This window comes from Myotis lucifugus, unplaced genomic scaffold, assembly GCF_000147115.1.
Source record: "Myotis lucifugus unplaced genomic scaffold, Myoluc2.0 scaffold_69, whole genome shotgun sequence".
Lineage (NCBI taxonomy): Eukaryota > Metazoa > Chordata > Mammalia > Chiroptera > Vespertilionidae > Myotis > Myotis lucifugus.
The window spans coordinates 2,588,825-2,603,142 of record NW_005871117.1 but is presented as its reverse complement, the minus strand read 5'-3'; the positions used below and the strand labels follow the sequence as shown (position 1 = coordinate 2,603,142).

General features: G+C 43.5%; 1 protein-coding gene across 4 annotated transcripts in view; it reads left to right on the top strand.

The window, feature by feature from the left end:
* Positions 1 to 14,318, top strand: part of KAT6B (lysine acetyltransferase 6B) — a 180,066-nt gene that overhangs the window by 157,260 nt on the left and 8,488 nt on the right. For all 4 annotated transcript variants that reach the window (XM_006090230.3, XM_006090229.2, XM_006090231.3 and 1 more), the window contains 3 exons: positions 12,129 to 12,360; positions 12,671 to 12,830; positions 13,424 to 13,756. In XM_006090230.3, coding sequence (XP_006090292.1) covers positions 12,129 to 12,360; positions 12,671 to 12,830; positions 13,424 to 13,756 — 725 coding nt within the window. The remainder of the gene's footprint in view (positions 1 to 12,128; positions 12,361 to 12,670; positions 12,831 to 13,423; positions 13,757 to 14,318) is intronic.

Genomic DNA, 14,318 nt, shown 5'->3' with positions numbered 1-14,318 from the left:
GAAGGCGACCAGGTGGGCCAATCAGGGGATGGCGCCAACCCCCCCCCCCTTGCCGTCCCCTCCCTCTGCCCACTGGCACATGTTTTGGCTGGCCTGGCACTGCCTGCTCACTGGCCCCGCCCTCCACCTACTGGTCATTCTGCCGTTCAGTTGATTTGCATATTATGCTTTTATTATATAGGATTATATTATATTATTTAAACAACACAAATTTAGTCTCTTACAGTCTGCACACCAGAATTCTAAAACGGATCAGCAGGGCTGGTTCCTTCTGGAGGCTCTAGGGGAGAATCTATTTCCTTGCCTTTTTCAGCTCCTAGAGGCTGCCAGCATTCCTTGGCTCACGGCCCCTTCCTCTATCACTCCATCTTCTTGCTTCTATAGTCACATCACCTACTACTGACTCTGACCCTCCTGTCTCCTCTTGGGAGGACCCTTGTGATTACCTTGGGCCCACCTGGCTCTTCCAGGATACCCTCCCCATCACAGAGTCCTTAACCACATCCGCAAAGTCCCATTTCCCATAGGAGGTAACATATTTATGGATTCTGGAGATTAGGAGCGGTTCTGTGAAGGCATGCAGGTAAAGAAAGGACTGTTTTGTTGTTGCTTAAAATATATTTTATTGATTCAGAGAGGAAAGGAGAGGGGGGAGAGAGATAGAAACATCAAGATGAGAGAGAATCACTGATCGGCTGCCTCCTGCATACCCCCTACTGGGGATCAAGCCCGCAACCCCAGCATGTATCTTGACTGGGAATCAAACCATGATTTCCTGGTTCATGGGTCAGTGCTCAACCATTGAGCCATACAGCCAGCAGGAAAGGACTGTTAATTCTCCCTATACCCTCTCATGGGGATTTTCACCTCCAGGAATGGGGAAAAGTTAGGCAGGGACCTTTTTCATATGCAAAAGATGGCTTTTTCCTCTGCCCCTCCCCCACAACATCTACACGCTGGCCTTACATCTGGGCCTGGAAGATCCCACCTCAATGACATCAGGACAGGGATGGGAGGGAGAGGAGCTACATATGCCTACTTGGCTGTTGTTGGGGACGAATTGAGCAACCACAGAGGGCTTCGTGATGACCCCAGTTCCACCGAGGGCTTTGGCCTCCACACCCCTCTCAGAGTTCTTTAAAGAGCTCTTGTCTTTGTGATTTACAAACACACCCAAACATCTTCAGACACCTGCTTTAAGATCAAATGTGAGTACATGGATATTTGATATACTGGCACCAACTCCAGGTCAGACTTTGCAGAACCAATTCTATGTGAAGGAAATGTACTGAAACTTACTAGAATCATATCCTTTCAAGTGTTGAGTCTAGTCCATTAGAAAATAGCATTCCTGCAAATTCTGTGTCCACTCCTAAACCTAGAGAAACATAATTGAAAGGTTGTATGTTGACAGAATGGCAATAAATTAGAGGATTCCGACAAGGATTGTTCATGCAGAATTGAGGTGGACTGAAGAGAAAATACGGAACAGAGGCCAAAGAGATAAAGAAAAAATGCTGCAATATTGGCACTTTTATTGTTTGTTTTCCCCTTCCTTCCTTCCTTCCTTCCTTCCTTCCTTCCTTCCTTCCTTCCTTCCTTCCTTCCTTTCTTCCTTCCTTCCTTCCTTCCTTCCATCCTTAATGAGAGAAAGCAAAACTGGCAGATACTGTAAGTCTGGAAATTGCCCTTCCTTCTTCCTAGAATGGTGAATATTCAGTTCTAATATTTGGAATAGATCATTAGGCACTAAAAACAATGCTTATAGAAAAGATGGTAGAAGTTAGATTTTAAGAAAGGGAAAGAAAAAGTATAGAGTGTCTTGGAATATGCTGAACTGAGATTCTGCTGATTATTTATTGCAAAATAGGCTTCTTTCTGCTTAAGATGATTCTCTGTTCATAGATTAGAAGTCCTATCCTGTGGTTTGCCCAGTGTTGGAGCTTTCCCCCCCGAATTTGAAGAACTTAATGAGATTTTCCCCTACCAAAGCAGAAGATGCATTGGAAGCCTCTGACAGCTCCTACACCCGCAGCTTTTCCATTGCATCCAGTTAAAAACTTGCAGACCCATAATGAATGTTTCTAGAGAGGAAATAAAGTGAATGACGCCTGTGAATTTGTTTTAAATGTTGTTTATTTTACCAAATAATTTAGGTAAATCATTCTTGACAAATAAGAGGACTCATCAGTTTTTGTTAATACTTCGGAGCTTTTCAGAGGATTACTTTGAAATAGCCCCCTGCCAACTTTTCATAAATTAGGCATAACCTTTCTTTGACCTCATCACACATAATTAAATAGCTGTTGAAGGTTTAGGACCAACTAAAAAGCGACTGTGTATCTCGTTCTCCATTCTCTTGCAAAATTATACAGGAAGTTTCTTTTGGTTCTCAAGCAGGGTAATTACAAGAGACAGTTACATAATTTACAGTTTCAATCTGCTCATCCATAATCACACACTTCCACCGAGTGGTATTTGCCCCCATGAGTATCTGCGTTGTACTTTGATTTGTAAATGATGATTACAGTGTGATTGATTGCTTGCATGTAGCATATTGAATTGATTCTTAAAAAATGAACTTTAGCTGTTAACATGTCTATTTGAGTTCCTGTTATTTACGTAGTTTGTGGTTCTTGTGTTTAGCAGTTGCATACTAGTTAACAAATTAAACTCCCAGAGCTTTTTTTCTTATTAAATTTGGAAAATAGAGTGTGTATATATATATATATATATATACATGTATATATATATATATATATACACATATACACACATACACACAACCTAACTAGAAAAGTGCCTATAACAGGGTAGGCACTCAACTGTGGAACACATTACTAAACCATTGCAATCCTTTGAAAGTTGAATGCAGATTCTTTGACTAACAGCGACCACACAGTAAGAAGGCTCACAGGGATAATGTTAGTATATGGTGACAAAAGCTGTACTAATATTAATATATCGTTACTGAAGTCTCAACTCTAAATACTGCCAGTATTAGGGAGCCTGTCTAAACGGTGGACTTCGAGAAAGGTACAGTATCACCTACTAACTGAAAGGGAGGTAATTGATACTTTTAATATTGCTAGTGGTGAACCTTTATGTGATTTTGTTTTCCCAACAGCTAACATCTAACTGTAGCCAATTTGGACCTTAAGATTCCTGCAGGATTCAAGGCTAGGTACTTACACCCCTGTAGCTAGTCACTACATTGAACGCCTCATTTCACCCAGCCTGCACGTGTGCTGCACGTCCGTCAAAGTGGCCTCATCGGCAGCCCTGTGGGGACAGCACCGTTTACTGCCAGAGGGTTTTTGCCTCAAATCCTGCTTGAAAGCTTATGGGAGATAAATAAAAAATAAGTGAAAAGAGAAGTTTTCTATTTCTCCAGATAAGTGGAATAGGACTGTTTGTCTAGATGACCTGAGGACAACTAGAAGTAGTTTCTCTACCTTATATTTTCAACATTAGTTGATCAATCAGATTGGGTGATGGGGCTGTTCTTTGATTTTAGAAAGTTATGTCAAACACTGACAAATTTCCTTTTAAATTGTACTTTGAAAACAAAGAAAAATCTTAGATTTCTATTTCTCCCTTTTTCTGTCTTCAGCCTTGCCATGTGAAAGCTCATCACCCAGAATTGGAATTACAGCATACTTTGTCCTATGTTTGAAAATCATAGCTGGTATACACACACACACACACACACACACACACACAGGATTTGGGAGGGGAGTGGGAGAGCACATGGAAAGGCAAGTTGCTTTTCTAACCGTCTTGTCTTCCAAAGCTTGGTTCTGAGGTCTGAGGCAGTGTCCACGCTGACGGCCACACTCCCGCTCCCGCTCTGCTGGGTGGGGTTAGACCCAATGACGAGGTATTAGAACGAACTGTCTCAGTTGCCCCCACAGAACCTCAGACCTATAAAACTGGGCAAAAGAAACTCCAGTTTTTGCTTTTAGTAGTTCATTTAAGGAGAAGGTTGGTTGTTTCAGCAATAGGAGAATAGTCTTCCAGGTGAAGCATGATAAGAGCACGCAGCTAATTGCTTGGAGCAGATGCTTTATTTGAAGTGTGTATGTGTTTAATGCAGTGTTTGAACTCTTATAACTTTTTAATGGTAAATTCTTATTTCCAGGATTTTGTAACTTAAATGTGAAATTTGATCCAGGTTTCAACTTGGAAAAATTAAATTAGTTTCTGAAATAGCGTTTCAGATGGAATCTTCAATATTTATAAGAGAGAGAATAATTGTAAAATGCCACATTACTTCATCTTAAAACATTTTTTGGTAAATTTGTTTTTCCTAAAGCTTTCCAGAATTTGAAAGTGGCTTGAATTGTGGAAAATCAAAAAAGGTAAAAGCAGAGGGCATTATTCTGACATGTTTTTCTAACTTCTGTCACTTTGAAGGCCTTGGGAGTGATATTTTACCATCCATTTCCTAGTTAGGAGCCCCTCTGAGTGAATCAGAGCTTTGCTTAGCTTTGTAATAGGCAGTGGGCTTCATGAAGAAGCTTGGTTACTTTGCAAGTGTATGTAAGGAAGATATTTTTTAAAGTTCTTGCCTTCCCCAAATGATTTCAGTTTGGGGATAAGTGCTATTGACAGAGTATAACATCTCTCATTCCACAATCATTTTATCCTTGTCAGAGGTGCTTCATTCTTCTAACAAGAAAATTGAGAGACCAAATCTATTTTATACGTGGTCATCTTCATAGAAAGAAAAATGCTATTCCTCTATTACACCAGACCAGGACTTGGCTGGTGTGGTGACTGTTAGGTTAGGTGGCTCAGGAGGCGGCGCAAGAAATAGAGAGTCCAGTGAATCAGAAAAGAAAGGAAAGGAAAGTTTATTCTGCGTCCCCGGGAGACCCACGTACCCCCAAAGACAGGGCACGTGGATTCACGCCAACATGGAGGGGGGCGCTTTTTTTATACTGCGGTTGGGTGAGGGGCGGGGACATGAGCTGAGGTATTCAGTTGAGGAGGCTTCAGCTGCAGGGGGTCAGCAAGGTATTCAGGGAGAAGGAGCCATCTGTGTCTGGCACGTTGACCTGTGAGAAATCCCAGGTCTGTGAGAAATTCCAGAGGAAGTCCATTGTCTCATCCCATGTCTGTATGTATCTGATCCTGGGCCCTCTCCGACCTAACAGTGACATGCCACACATAAACAAATATTCCTTCATTAAATGTTTAAATAAACCTCTATGATGTCTATTATAGAGCTGTTTTCTGAGTGACCACCTCCTCCCCAGCCTCAACTCTTAGACCTCTCCATTTCCCCCAGGACTCACCTTCTACTTGCATCTCTCATGAGCGCCACTGCTACCACCACAGCCCTTTGGGGTGGCAGAAATGGAGAAGTAGGATTGGTGTTGCACCCCCCACTTAACATTCTGGCCAAGGTATAGTCCCCAAGACCCTTTGCTTGATATAACCCATAATACATCTGAACCCAAACTGGCCTGAGATAGGCAAGAGTTGAGAGTGGGTGGGATACAGACATCCACAGTTTTTAAAGGCCCCTAACTGATTTGAATGTACAGCCAGGGCTGAGAACCATTGGGCTAGACTAAAGGATAGAAAAACGGAGAAATAAAGAGGCATTCTCATCAGTTAGTTATAATTATAAAAATACCATTGATTCATCTTTGGCCTGTGGTGTCTCACAGGGGTCTGTCTCTGGCCCTGGTCACTGCCAACTCAGGAGGAGATCATATACAGATATTCACTCTCCTCAACACAAGGTTGCCACCGAGCGGGGAGAGCCCTTTCCTGCCACTTGAGGCGCTATTTGTGAATTCATTTTTATGAGTTCATATGAGCACCTACCTTTTCTCTGGGTGACTAACACACAGCATGACCACCCCCTTCAAGGGAGTCCACACCCATTCACAGAATCATGAATTTATCTGGTAAATGCCGGTGTGGTCTGTAGGCTTGTCAATATAAATACATATCCCACAGCAACAGGGGAGTCATGCCCCTGCCATTCATCTTGTGGGGAGGTAAAAGAATATCATTCCTCTCCAGAGAGGACTTAGGGGTGGGGGTGAGAGGATGGAGGAGTGGAAATTCAGTAAGAAAGACCAGTGGCCCCTGCACATAATTGAGGAAGAGCTCAACACTGGAGCCAGGAGCTCATGGGATCTTTGAGAAGGGAGATCTTGAAAATGAAAAGAGGCTTAGAGAAACAGACGGTATGTGGTCCAGGGCAGCCAGCCTTCCTTCCCCAAAGACCACTGTCTCCACTCTCTGGGTTTGACTGGCGCAGGCCTTACACATTTGGGTCCTCTAGAACATTTGGGTCTTTGTTTCATCTGTCCTGGGACTGTCTCTGGTTCTGCTGAAGCCCTCAGGCAGTCATTGTTATTGTGGTTTGATGGGCTTGCTGTTTCCCGAGGACAGTCCTTGAAGTTAAGGACTTAAGGACCAAAGGGAATTTGTGGGGCACAGAACTGTGCTTGCTGGGAACTTTGTCGCCAGTTTGTTGAGCTCATTCCTGAGGCACTATATATGTATAATTTTTTTCTTTAATTAAATTTATACTTGGGTGGTTAGCTGGGGGTTGGGGGATGAAGAGAATTATCTGAGGCAGTGGAGTGAGTGGAGTGGTTTTCAGGTGCCTCAGGCAAAAGTAAGAAAAGCAAGGTAGCTCTTTTCAATCCAACTCTGTAGAGCGTCTGCCTCTTTTCTTCTGTCCAAATTTTATTTCTTTCCCATACATAAAAGATATCTAGTCACCCAAATGATCACCTTGAGATTTCATTATTCAATATGTTGAATAATCATACCTATCTCTTAGGGTTGTTGTATTAAATAAATCAAGACAGAGCTTGAACAATGCTTTGCATATTATAGAAACTTTACACACTTATGCAAAGCACTGTTCACGCTCTGTCTTGATTCATTTAATACAACAACCCTAAGAGATAGGTATGATTATTCTCCACATTTTATGGATGAGGGATCTGAAGCACAGAGAGGTTAAAAAATTTGCCCAAGCCCTAACCGGTTTGGCTCAGTGGATAGAGCGTCGGCCTGCGGACTGAAGGGTCCCAGGTTCAACTCCGGTCAAGGGCATGTACCTTGGTTGCGGGCACATCCCCAGTAGTGGGTGTGCAGGAGGCAGCTGATGGATGTTTCTCTCTCGTCGATGTTTCTAACTCTCTATCCCTCTCCCCTCCTCTGTAAAAATCAATAAAATATATATTTTTTAAAAAAACTTGCCCCAGGTCACACAGATGGCACATGGTGGACCCTGGATTCCATTCCAAGCAGTCCAGCTCTGGAACCCTGCTCTTAACCAACTTATAGCGCCTCTGATCTGCCATACTCTATTCAGTAAATGCCATATTGTTTCATAATACCCATGGCCTTGTTGTCCAACTTTTAAATATTATCCTTATGTTTTATTTAATGCAGATAATCTTAGAGTATGGTCCAGGGATCCGTGGAGATCCCCAAGGCCCTTTCAGGGAGTCTGCAAAGTCACAACTATTTTCAAAGTAATACTGGGATCCTTACTCTTTGTCCCTTTCATTCTCATCCTCTCATGAGTGTGCAATGGAGTTTTCAGGAAATTTCATGACCTGTGATATCACAACAGACTGAGTATCAAAGCAGATGTGAGAATGTAGCTGTTTTCTGTTAAGCCAGATATTAAAGAGATTCCCGGTCAGGGCGCAGGCCTGGGTTGCAGGCCTGATGCCTGGTAGGGGGCGTGCAGGAGGCAGCCCATTGATGTTTTTCTCTCTCCCTTTCCCTCCCCCTCTAAAATCAGTAAAACCTTTTTTTTTTTTTTTAGAAAAAAAAACAATGGGAAAGCTAAGGTTCAGCTTCCTTTTTAAACCAATTGCAAAATCACCACAAAACTTCAGCAAGGAGACATAAATCGCTGTGAAGTTCATTTATCACTATTTAAACTGATGACATGCCATTCATCCACTTGGTCACAGAGCCAGATACTAGTAACAGATGAGTGCAGACCAGTGAATTTCCATCCCCAATCATGAGATACATGGTTAGAGCTATTGGATTTCCTCTGGTCAAGAGCTGCCATAAATCCCTGGCTTGGTGTCAGTTCCCAGGCTTGCAAATCCACTGCTGTCTACTGATACGAACCTTTCAGCAGGGTTTGCTGAGCTAAACAGGTGTCTGATGAAAGGTGTGTAATCCTTGAAGATTATCTTCCTCCTAAAAGCAGCTAGTTAGCCCAAACACACAATTCAGACAGATGGGAGTTGGGAGTCGCTTGCCAAAGTCTACACTTTTGTATTTGAGGAAGTTCATCTGGTTTGGTTCCAGATGGTAGAAGATGAAGGTGTGCAAGGCTGAGAGGGTGGCTGCCTTTGTGGGGGTAAATCCTTATCCATGTCCACACCTTGCCTATGAACATTATTTCACTTCTGGTCCAGTCCACATTTTTGAAATCTTACTAGTTTAAAAGGAAGGAATGTTTCATATTTTAGGAGGGTTAACCTTGCAGCTAATATGCTGGGAGTTCAATTAATTTGGGAATTTAGGTCTGCAAAAAACTGATCTTGACCTTGTCTAGATAGTTCCTTCCTTATCTTAATGGATCTGTCTAAGGGAAGGTAACACTCTACCACTGTTTTTCTCTCTCAAGGAGGGAGTTAACCATTTCAAACACAAGGGGTCGGGGCTAGTTAACATGATAATTGATTCTCTTACTACAAGTATGTCAGCCTTAACAGAGGTGAGGTGAATGTGGGTCCCCTGTGGTAAAGCTGAGAAATGCTTACCTTCTGCAGACATCCCATTGTTCTTACCGATCCTTCATGCAAACACCCTGATAACCTTTTGAATTCAGTGTGTGGTCCATGCACGAAAACTGACCTCACCTTCCACTGGAACAAAAGGGGAAGCCAGCTTTCACTAGTATCCAGATAGCTGCTGGGGGTGAGGCGTTTCCGGGCCAGTCGGCTTGCAATTACAAGACTCCCGATTGCAGAGTAAGTGCTGCTCACCAGCACCTCTGGCTCACAGACAATTTAAAGGGAATAATTTCACCAGCGATTAATTATACTGCAGCTACTGGGGTTTATCCTTCAAACATCATTTTGCTTTCAGTCTGAACAGCCAGGCTCCCCCAGGGGTAGCCCAGGTTTTCGGATTGAACTACCCTGAGTTAAGGAAAGTTGTTAGAGCACCATGGGAATCTATTCACCAGGGTGTATTGTACTTGTTTCAGATGCTTCAGGATAACACACCCGCTTCCAAGATAAGTGCTTTTTATTTCCCTGCATCTTAGACCAATTTTTTGGAATCTTTTTTGGTAAGTTAAATTTAAGAGCTGTAACTTAAACCACAGCATCTCTGTAATTCCTTAATAAATAAACATTCTTACCAAAAATTATTCTATCCTTGCGCCAGCTATGTAGTAATTATGATTTGAGAAGCCAAGAAAAGTAGAAGGAAACAAAAGATGGCAAGAAATTCTGTAAAACATTCCATGAAGGTCAAAGTGGTGGAGTGCCACCACCAGCTACAGCTTTTTTAAGGAAAGTGCCTGTCGTGGGTAAAATTTAAATTACATATTACATCAGCGAGTGCACAGATGGAGTAGACATGACACAACTTTTTCTTCTCAGCTATGCAGTTCAGTGAATTACAAGTGATTTCACTTACCTCGTCAGAAATGTATCCTTGGTCTTTCTGGTTGTGGAACTCTACTCCGTTTAAACCCAGTCTCTCCTTCAGGAGGAGACTTTGTGGACTTGCAAATGGCTCTTGGTATAGGTTCCGTTCATTGTTGCAAGCTCCTGGAGAGCTTCGTGAGGTCTGAGAGGAGAAGAAAGGGCTAACTATAGGCCACACAGTGAGGTCGGTCATGTGGTCCTAACGTTGGTGTCTGTCACCCCTGACAACCTGCTGATGCTTTTGCTGGTGCGGATGGAGGTGTTTGCTCTGAGTGCTGTGCCCTCGGTGGGCTGCTGCCTCCTCGGCCCCCAAGGGCCAGGACTCTGCAGACTGTGTCCAAGGGAGTGTCCCCCAAGACAGCCACGCATGGTGGGAGTAGCAGGTGCTGGCAGGTTTATGCCTAAAGGCTCTCCACAGACCCCAAGTAACGCTCGTCAGCCCAGGCCCTGGCACCGTGCATCTGTACTGCTCAGGGTGTGGAAGCATGAACAGCCGTGTGAAATATATTTTGGGGAGGTTTGGGCTGCTTCCTCTTGTCCTAGAGTTATAGACTGTGGGAAGAGAAGAAAGAACAAAGAGGTTGCTCTTAGTGGGGTAAGGTTGCTCGTGGTGGGGGATATACCACCTTGTGACCATTTGCATTATTCAGAAATCTTTCTGCTAGGCTGGGGGGTGGGGGTGGGGGGAGGGGGTTCTCTCCCCAACTCTGGGGTTCAGCTAAGAATCAGTGAGGGGCTAGGGAATTTGGCAGTCACTGCAGGGGACTTTTAATTGTGGGATCTCATGGACAAAAGGGGGATAGTTCCATATCCATGGCTCTGTGGTTCTCTCCCTCCAGGAGCACAGAGTACCTCCAGCTGACTGAGTAAATTTCCCAGCATGTTCCAAGCACTTAGGAGGCAGGTGACGGATGTGCCAATTATCTGTGTTCTGTGATTCGGGCACCCTTTGTACTCTGGCAACAGAGAGCTTTTCTCCATATTGACAGGGCACGAACGATAGGGGCGGGACGGACGCGGCACAGTGGCCGCACTGTTAGCATTCCTGACACTGCTCCCAAAGCCTGTGCGGAGCCGCAGGACGTGTGATCGGTGGTCTGACTGTGAAACTGTGTGGTGCTTGTTTGCATTCAATCAAATTCTTTGCACTTAAACATGTGTTAAAGAGACAAATAAGTCAAAATACTGGAGCAAAACCTAAAGTTAAATATATGCCTGTTCTTTATAACGGCATTCAGATTAAAACCATCAAAATGCAAAATGCTATATATGTTACACCCCTCTAGGCTCGGGTTGGATTTCTTGTTCTGTAATTTCTCAGAGTCAGGAAAATGCATCAGAAGCTGATCTCATTGTAACAAAACAAAACAAAATCCCAAATCGAGAAAATTCTTGAGAATGCAGCCATTTTGGAAATGTAGATAAAGAAGAAAAATGCTGAAGATTTTGGGTGGTTTACAGAGACTAGCATGGTTTTGTAATTGCTGCCACCTACTGTATGTGGCTGATGTTTGTTTAAATGTAGGAAGTTCATGAAGGTGAGGCTGTTGAAACAGATAATTAGAGCAAGGTAGACACCATTAGTTTTTAGCATTTCTTCTCTCCTCCATAAGTGGCTCTTAATTACCGAGACAGCCACCAGCTTTCATTCATTACCTTCAAGTGGATTTAAAGTTTTTCTCATTTAAAGTTCCTTTGCCAGTGAACCTTCACAGTAATGCTGTGAAATGCACACTCAAAAGCTCACCCTGCTCGGGGATTTTCTGAGTATGCATAAAGCAGTTTGCTTTAAGCGAGTTGTTTTGTTTTAATTCAAAGGAATGACGTTCTGGATTTGGATTATAAATTAATTTGCATGAAAGAGGTGAAATCAGAGCTGGTGAAGCTCATGTGAGTTGTAGCAGTTGACTTAAAAGACATTCTTTCATTAGTCTTAAAACAAAGCTTCAGATCAGCCGGCTAGTTAAATGTAACAAGCAATATAGCATCTGAGTCCACAGAGGCCCTGCTCTTTTATTAAGACCCAGCTGTCAAAGGGTCATTAGGTCCTTCCTGCGGAAAACAACTTCCCATTAATGTTTGGGGTCGTCCCTCGACGGGATTTCTGAGTAAGTGCCTGACATTTACTTTCTGAAAGAATCTAAAGCTGGTGTGAGACTGGACTGTTGAGACTTCGCAGGAGCAATGACTTCAGCCCTTGGTGTTGTTAAACATGCCGCAGTGTGTTTGGAACGCTCCCGCTCGCTGTGTGAGTTGACGTACAGTGCCAGTAGAAAAGATTCAGAAGCATAATTCAGGGAGACCAAACCACTGAAACTTGAGGGAAGAGACTACATACGTAAAATTCGTGCACTTCTCATGGGTGTTTGTACCTTATTGCTACTTATGTTATTTCAAGTGGCCCCTGTTCCAATGTCTGAAAACACCACCGTGAGGTTGACTTTGCCTTTTCTGCCCCAGGCTATTTGCTTTCTAGAAGAGAAGGCCAAGCAGGGTCTCCTGAAAAGCCGCTCTCTGACCTGGGCCGCCTCTCCTACCTGGCCTATTGGAAGAGCGTCATCTTAGAATATCTCTTCCACCACCACGAGAGGCACATCAGCATCAAGGCCATCAGCAGAGCTACGGGCATGTGCCCACATGACATCGCCACCACGCTGCAGCACCTCCACATGATTGACAAGAGGGATGGCAGGTGAGTCCTGGTGCCTTGGGCAACCCCAGCTGCCTCTCAAGCATCTTGCACCAGGAAGGACCCCTGGAGTCAGGCAGATTCATTCCAGTTAAAGGTTCCCCCACAGTATCATTAAAACCTTTCTTTTAAAAACAAAACAGGAAATGATACTTTTTTGCTGGTCAAATTTCAATCTGCCGTACCTTTGCATTGATGAGCTTTCTGATTTTTCCTCACCCCGGTAATATTAGTGCTAGCATATGTCATTACATGAAGGTGAAATGAAATTTCAGCTTTTGATTGCACTTTGTTCTGCCTCATCACATTACAGATTTGTTATCATTAGAAGGGAAAAGTTAATACTGGGCCACATGGAAAAGCTGAAAACCTGTTCCCGGTCCAATGAACTTGATCCAGAGAGTCTGAGGTGGACCCCAATTTTAATTTCTAATGCCGCAGTTTCTGAAGAAGAGCGGGAAGCTGAAAAAGAGGTAATGATTGGCTTCATCAACCTGAGTTGTGTAATTTCAATCTTGGAGCATTCTTAAACTAAGAAAGTCATTAACATCATTGTCAAAAGCTTGGTTATGTAGAGAGAGCTTGTGAAATGATATGGCACTAATTTATCTAACTGAGGTTGCATGGTAAGACATGATAATTTTATTGAATTGAGTATGAAAAATGAAACATTTATCATTGATCACAAAGCAGCATTTTTCACTACTGACAGCATGTAATCAGATCAAATTTGGTGCTGAGCTCCAAGGCTGCAGTGTCAATCGATTCTTTGTGTTTATGAACTTGCTTAAAGTGCTCCATGCCAGTGAGCATGTAATGTACTGATAAAGGACTCAAATCAATTCGCTGCATCATTAATACTGCTAAATATCCCATGAAACCCAATCTCCTTTGATTTGTTATCCTAACTGATGTCAGAGTCCTGAGATGATGCAGCTGGAATGTTGCTTGGCTGGCTGACTGTCCTGAGCAGAAATGACTTAGCTTCGCCTTTGATCCGAGGAGGCTCTGCCTGCCTAACTGCCCTCTCACCGGCCTGCCATTTCCACCCCCTCTCCCCCCTTAGGCTGAGCGGCTAATGGAACAAGCTACCTGCTGGGAAAAGGAGGAGCAAGAAATCCTGTCGTCTAGAACTAACAGTAGGCAATCACCTGCAAAAGTACAATCGAAAAATAAATATTTGCATTCCCCGGAGAGCCGGCCAGTGGCAGGGGACCGAGGGCAGCTGGTGGAGCTGTCCAGAGAGAGCAGTGAAGAAGAGGAGGAGGAAGAGGAGGAGGAGGAAGAGGAGGAAGAAGAGGAAGAGGAGGAGGAGGAAGAAGAAGAAGAGGAAGAAGAAAATATTCAAAACTCTCCTCCAAGATTAACTAAACCACAGTCAGTTGCCATAAAGAGAAAGGTATGTGTCTGTTTAGATTTTCAGTCTGTGAGTCAGCTTCAGTCAAATCCGAGCATTGCAAACATTCTGTTAGTATTTGTTTCATTCTCCATTCTTTAGATGTAGTGTGTTTGTATCCAGTCCCACTGATCATGTATCATCATCGTTTATCTTACCGTCGTGATTGTGTTTACTTTTTGAGGTTTGTTAGTGCTGTGACAGGAAACCAGGAGCAGCCTGGCTTTCTAGTCTAGTGGTTACTGCCACCTGCTGGTGTGTGGGGCTAGAGTAAGTCAGCCTGAGGGAACAGAAAAGGACCTTCGGCAAATTTTGATAAAAATACCAAGGCTTCAAGAGGCCAGGAGATTTGTCCAAGGTCACACAATTCATCAGAGATGGAGCCAGAACCAGGTGAGTGCTCGACTCCAGCCCAGCGCTCCCGATGCTATTTCTTGTTCTAGTTCTTGGCATAGAATTTTTAGAAGCTATTTTAGGCCGTTCATTTGGATGCTGGTATTTTGCATTTGTGGCCAAGTACACATTACTGAAACTTCTCATATCTTAGTGGCCTGGTGGTTTCTCT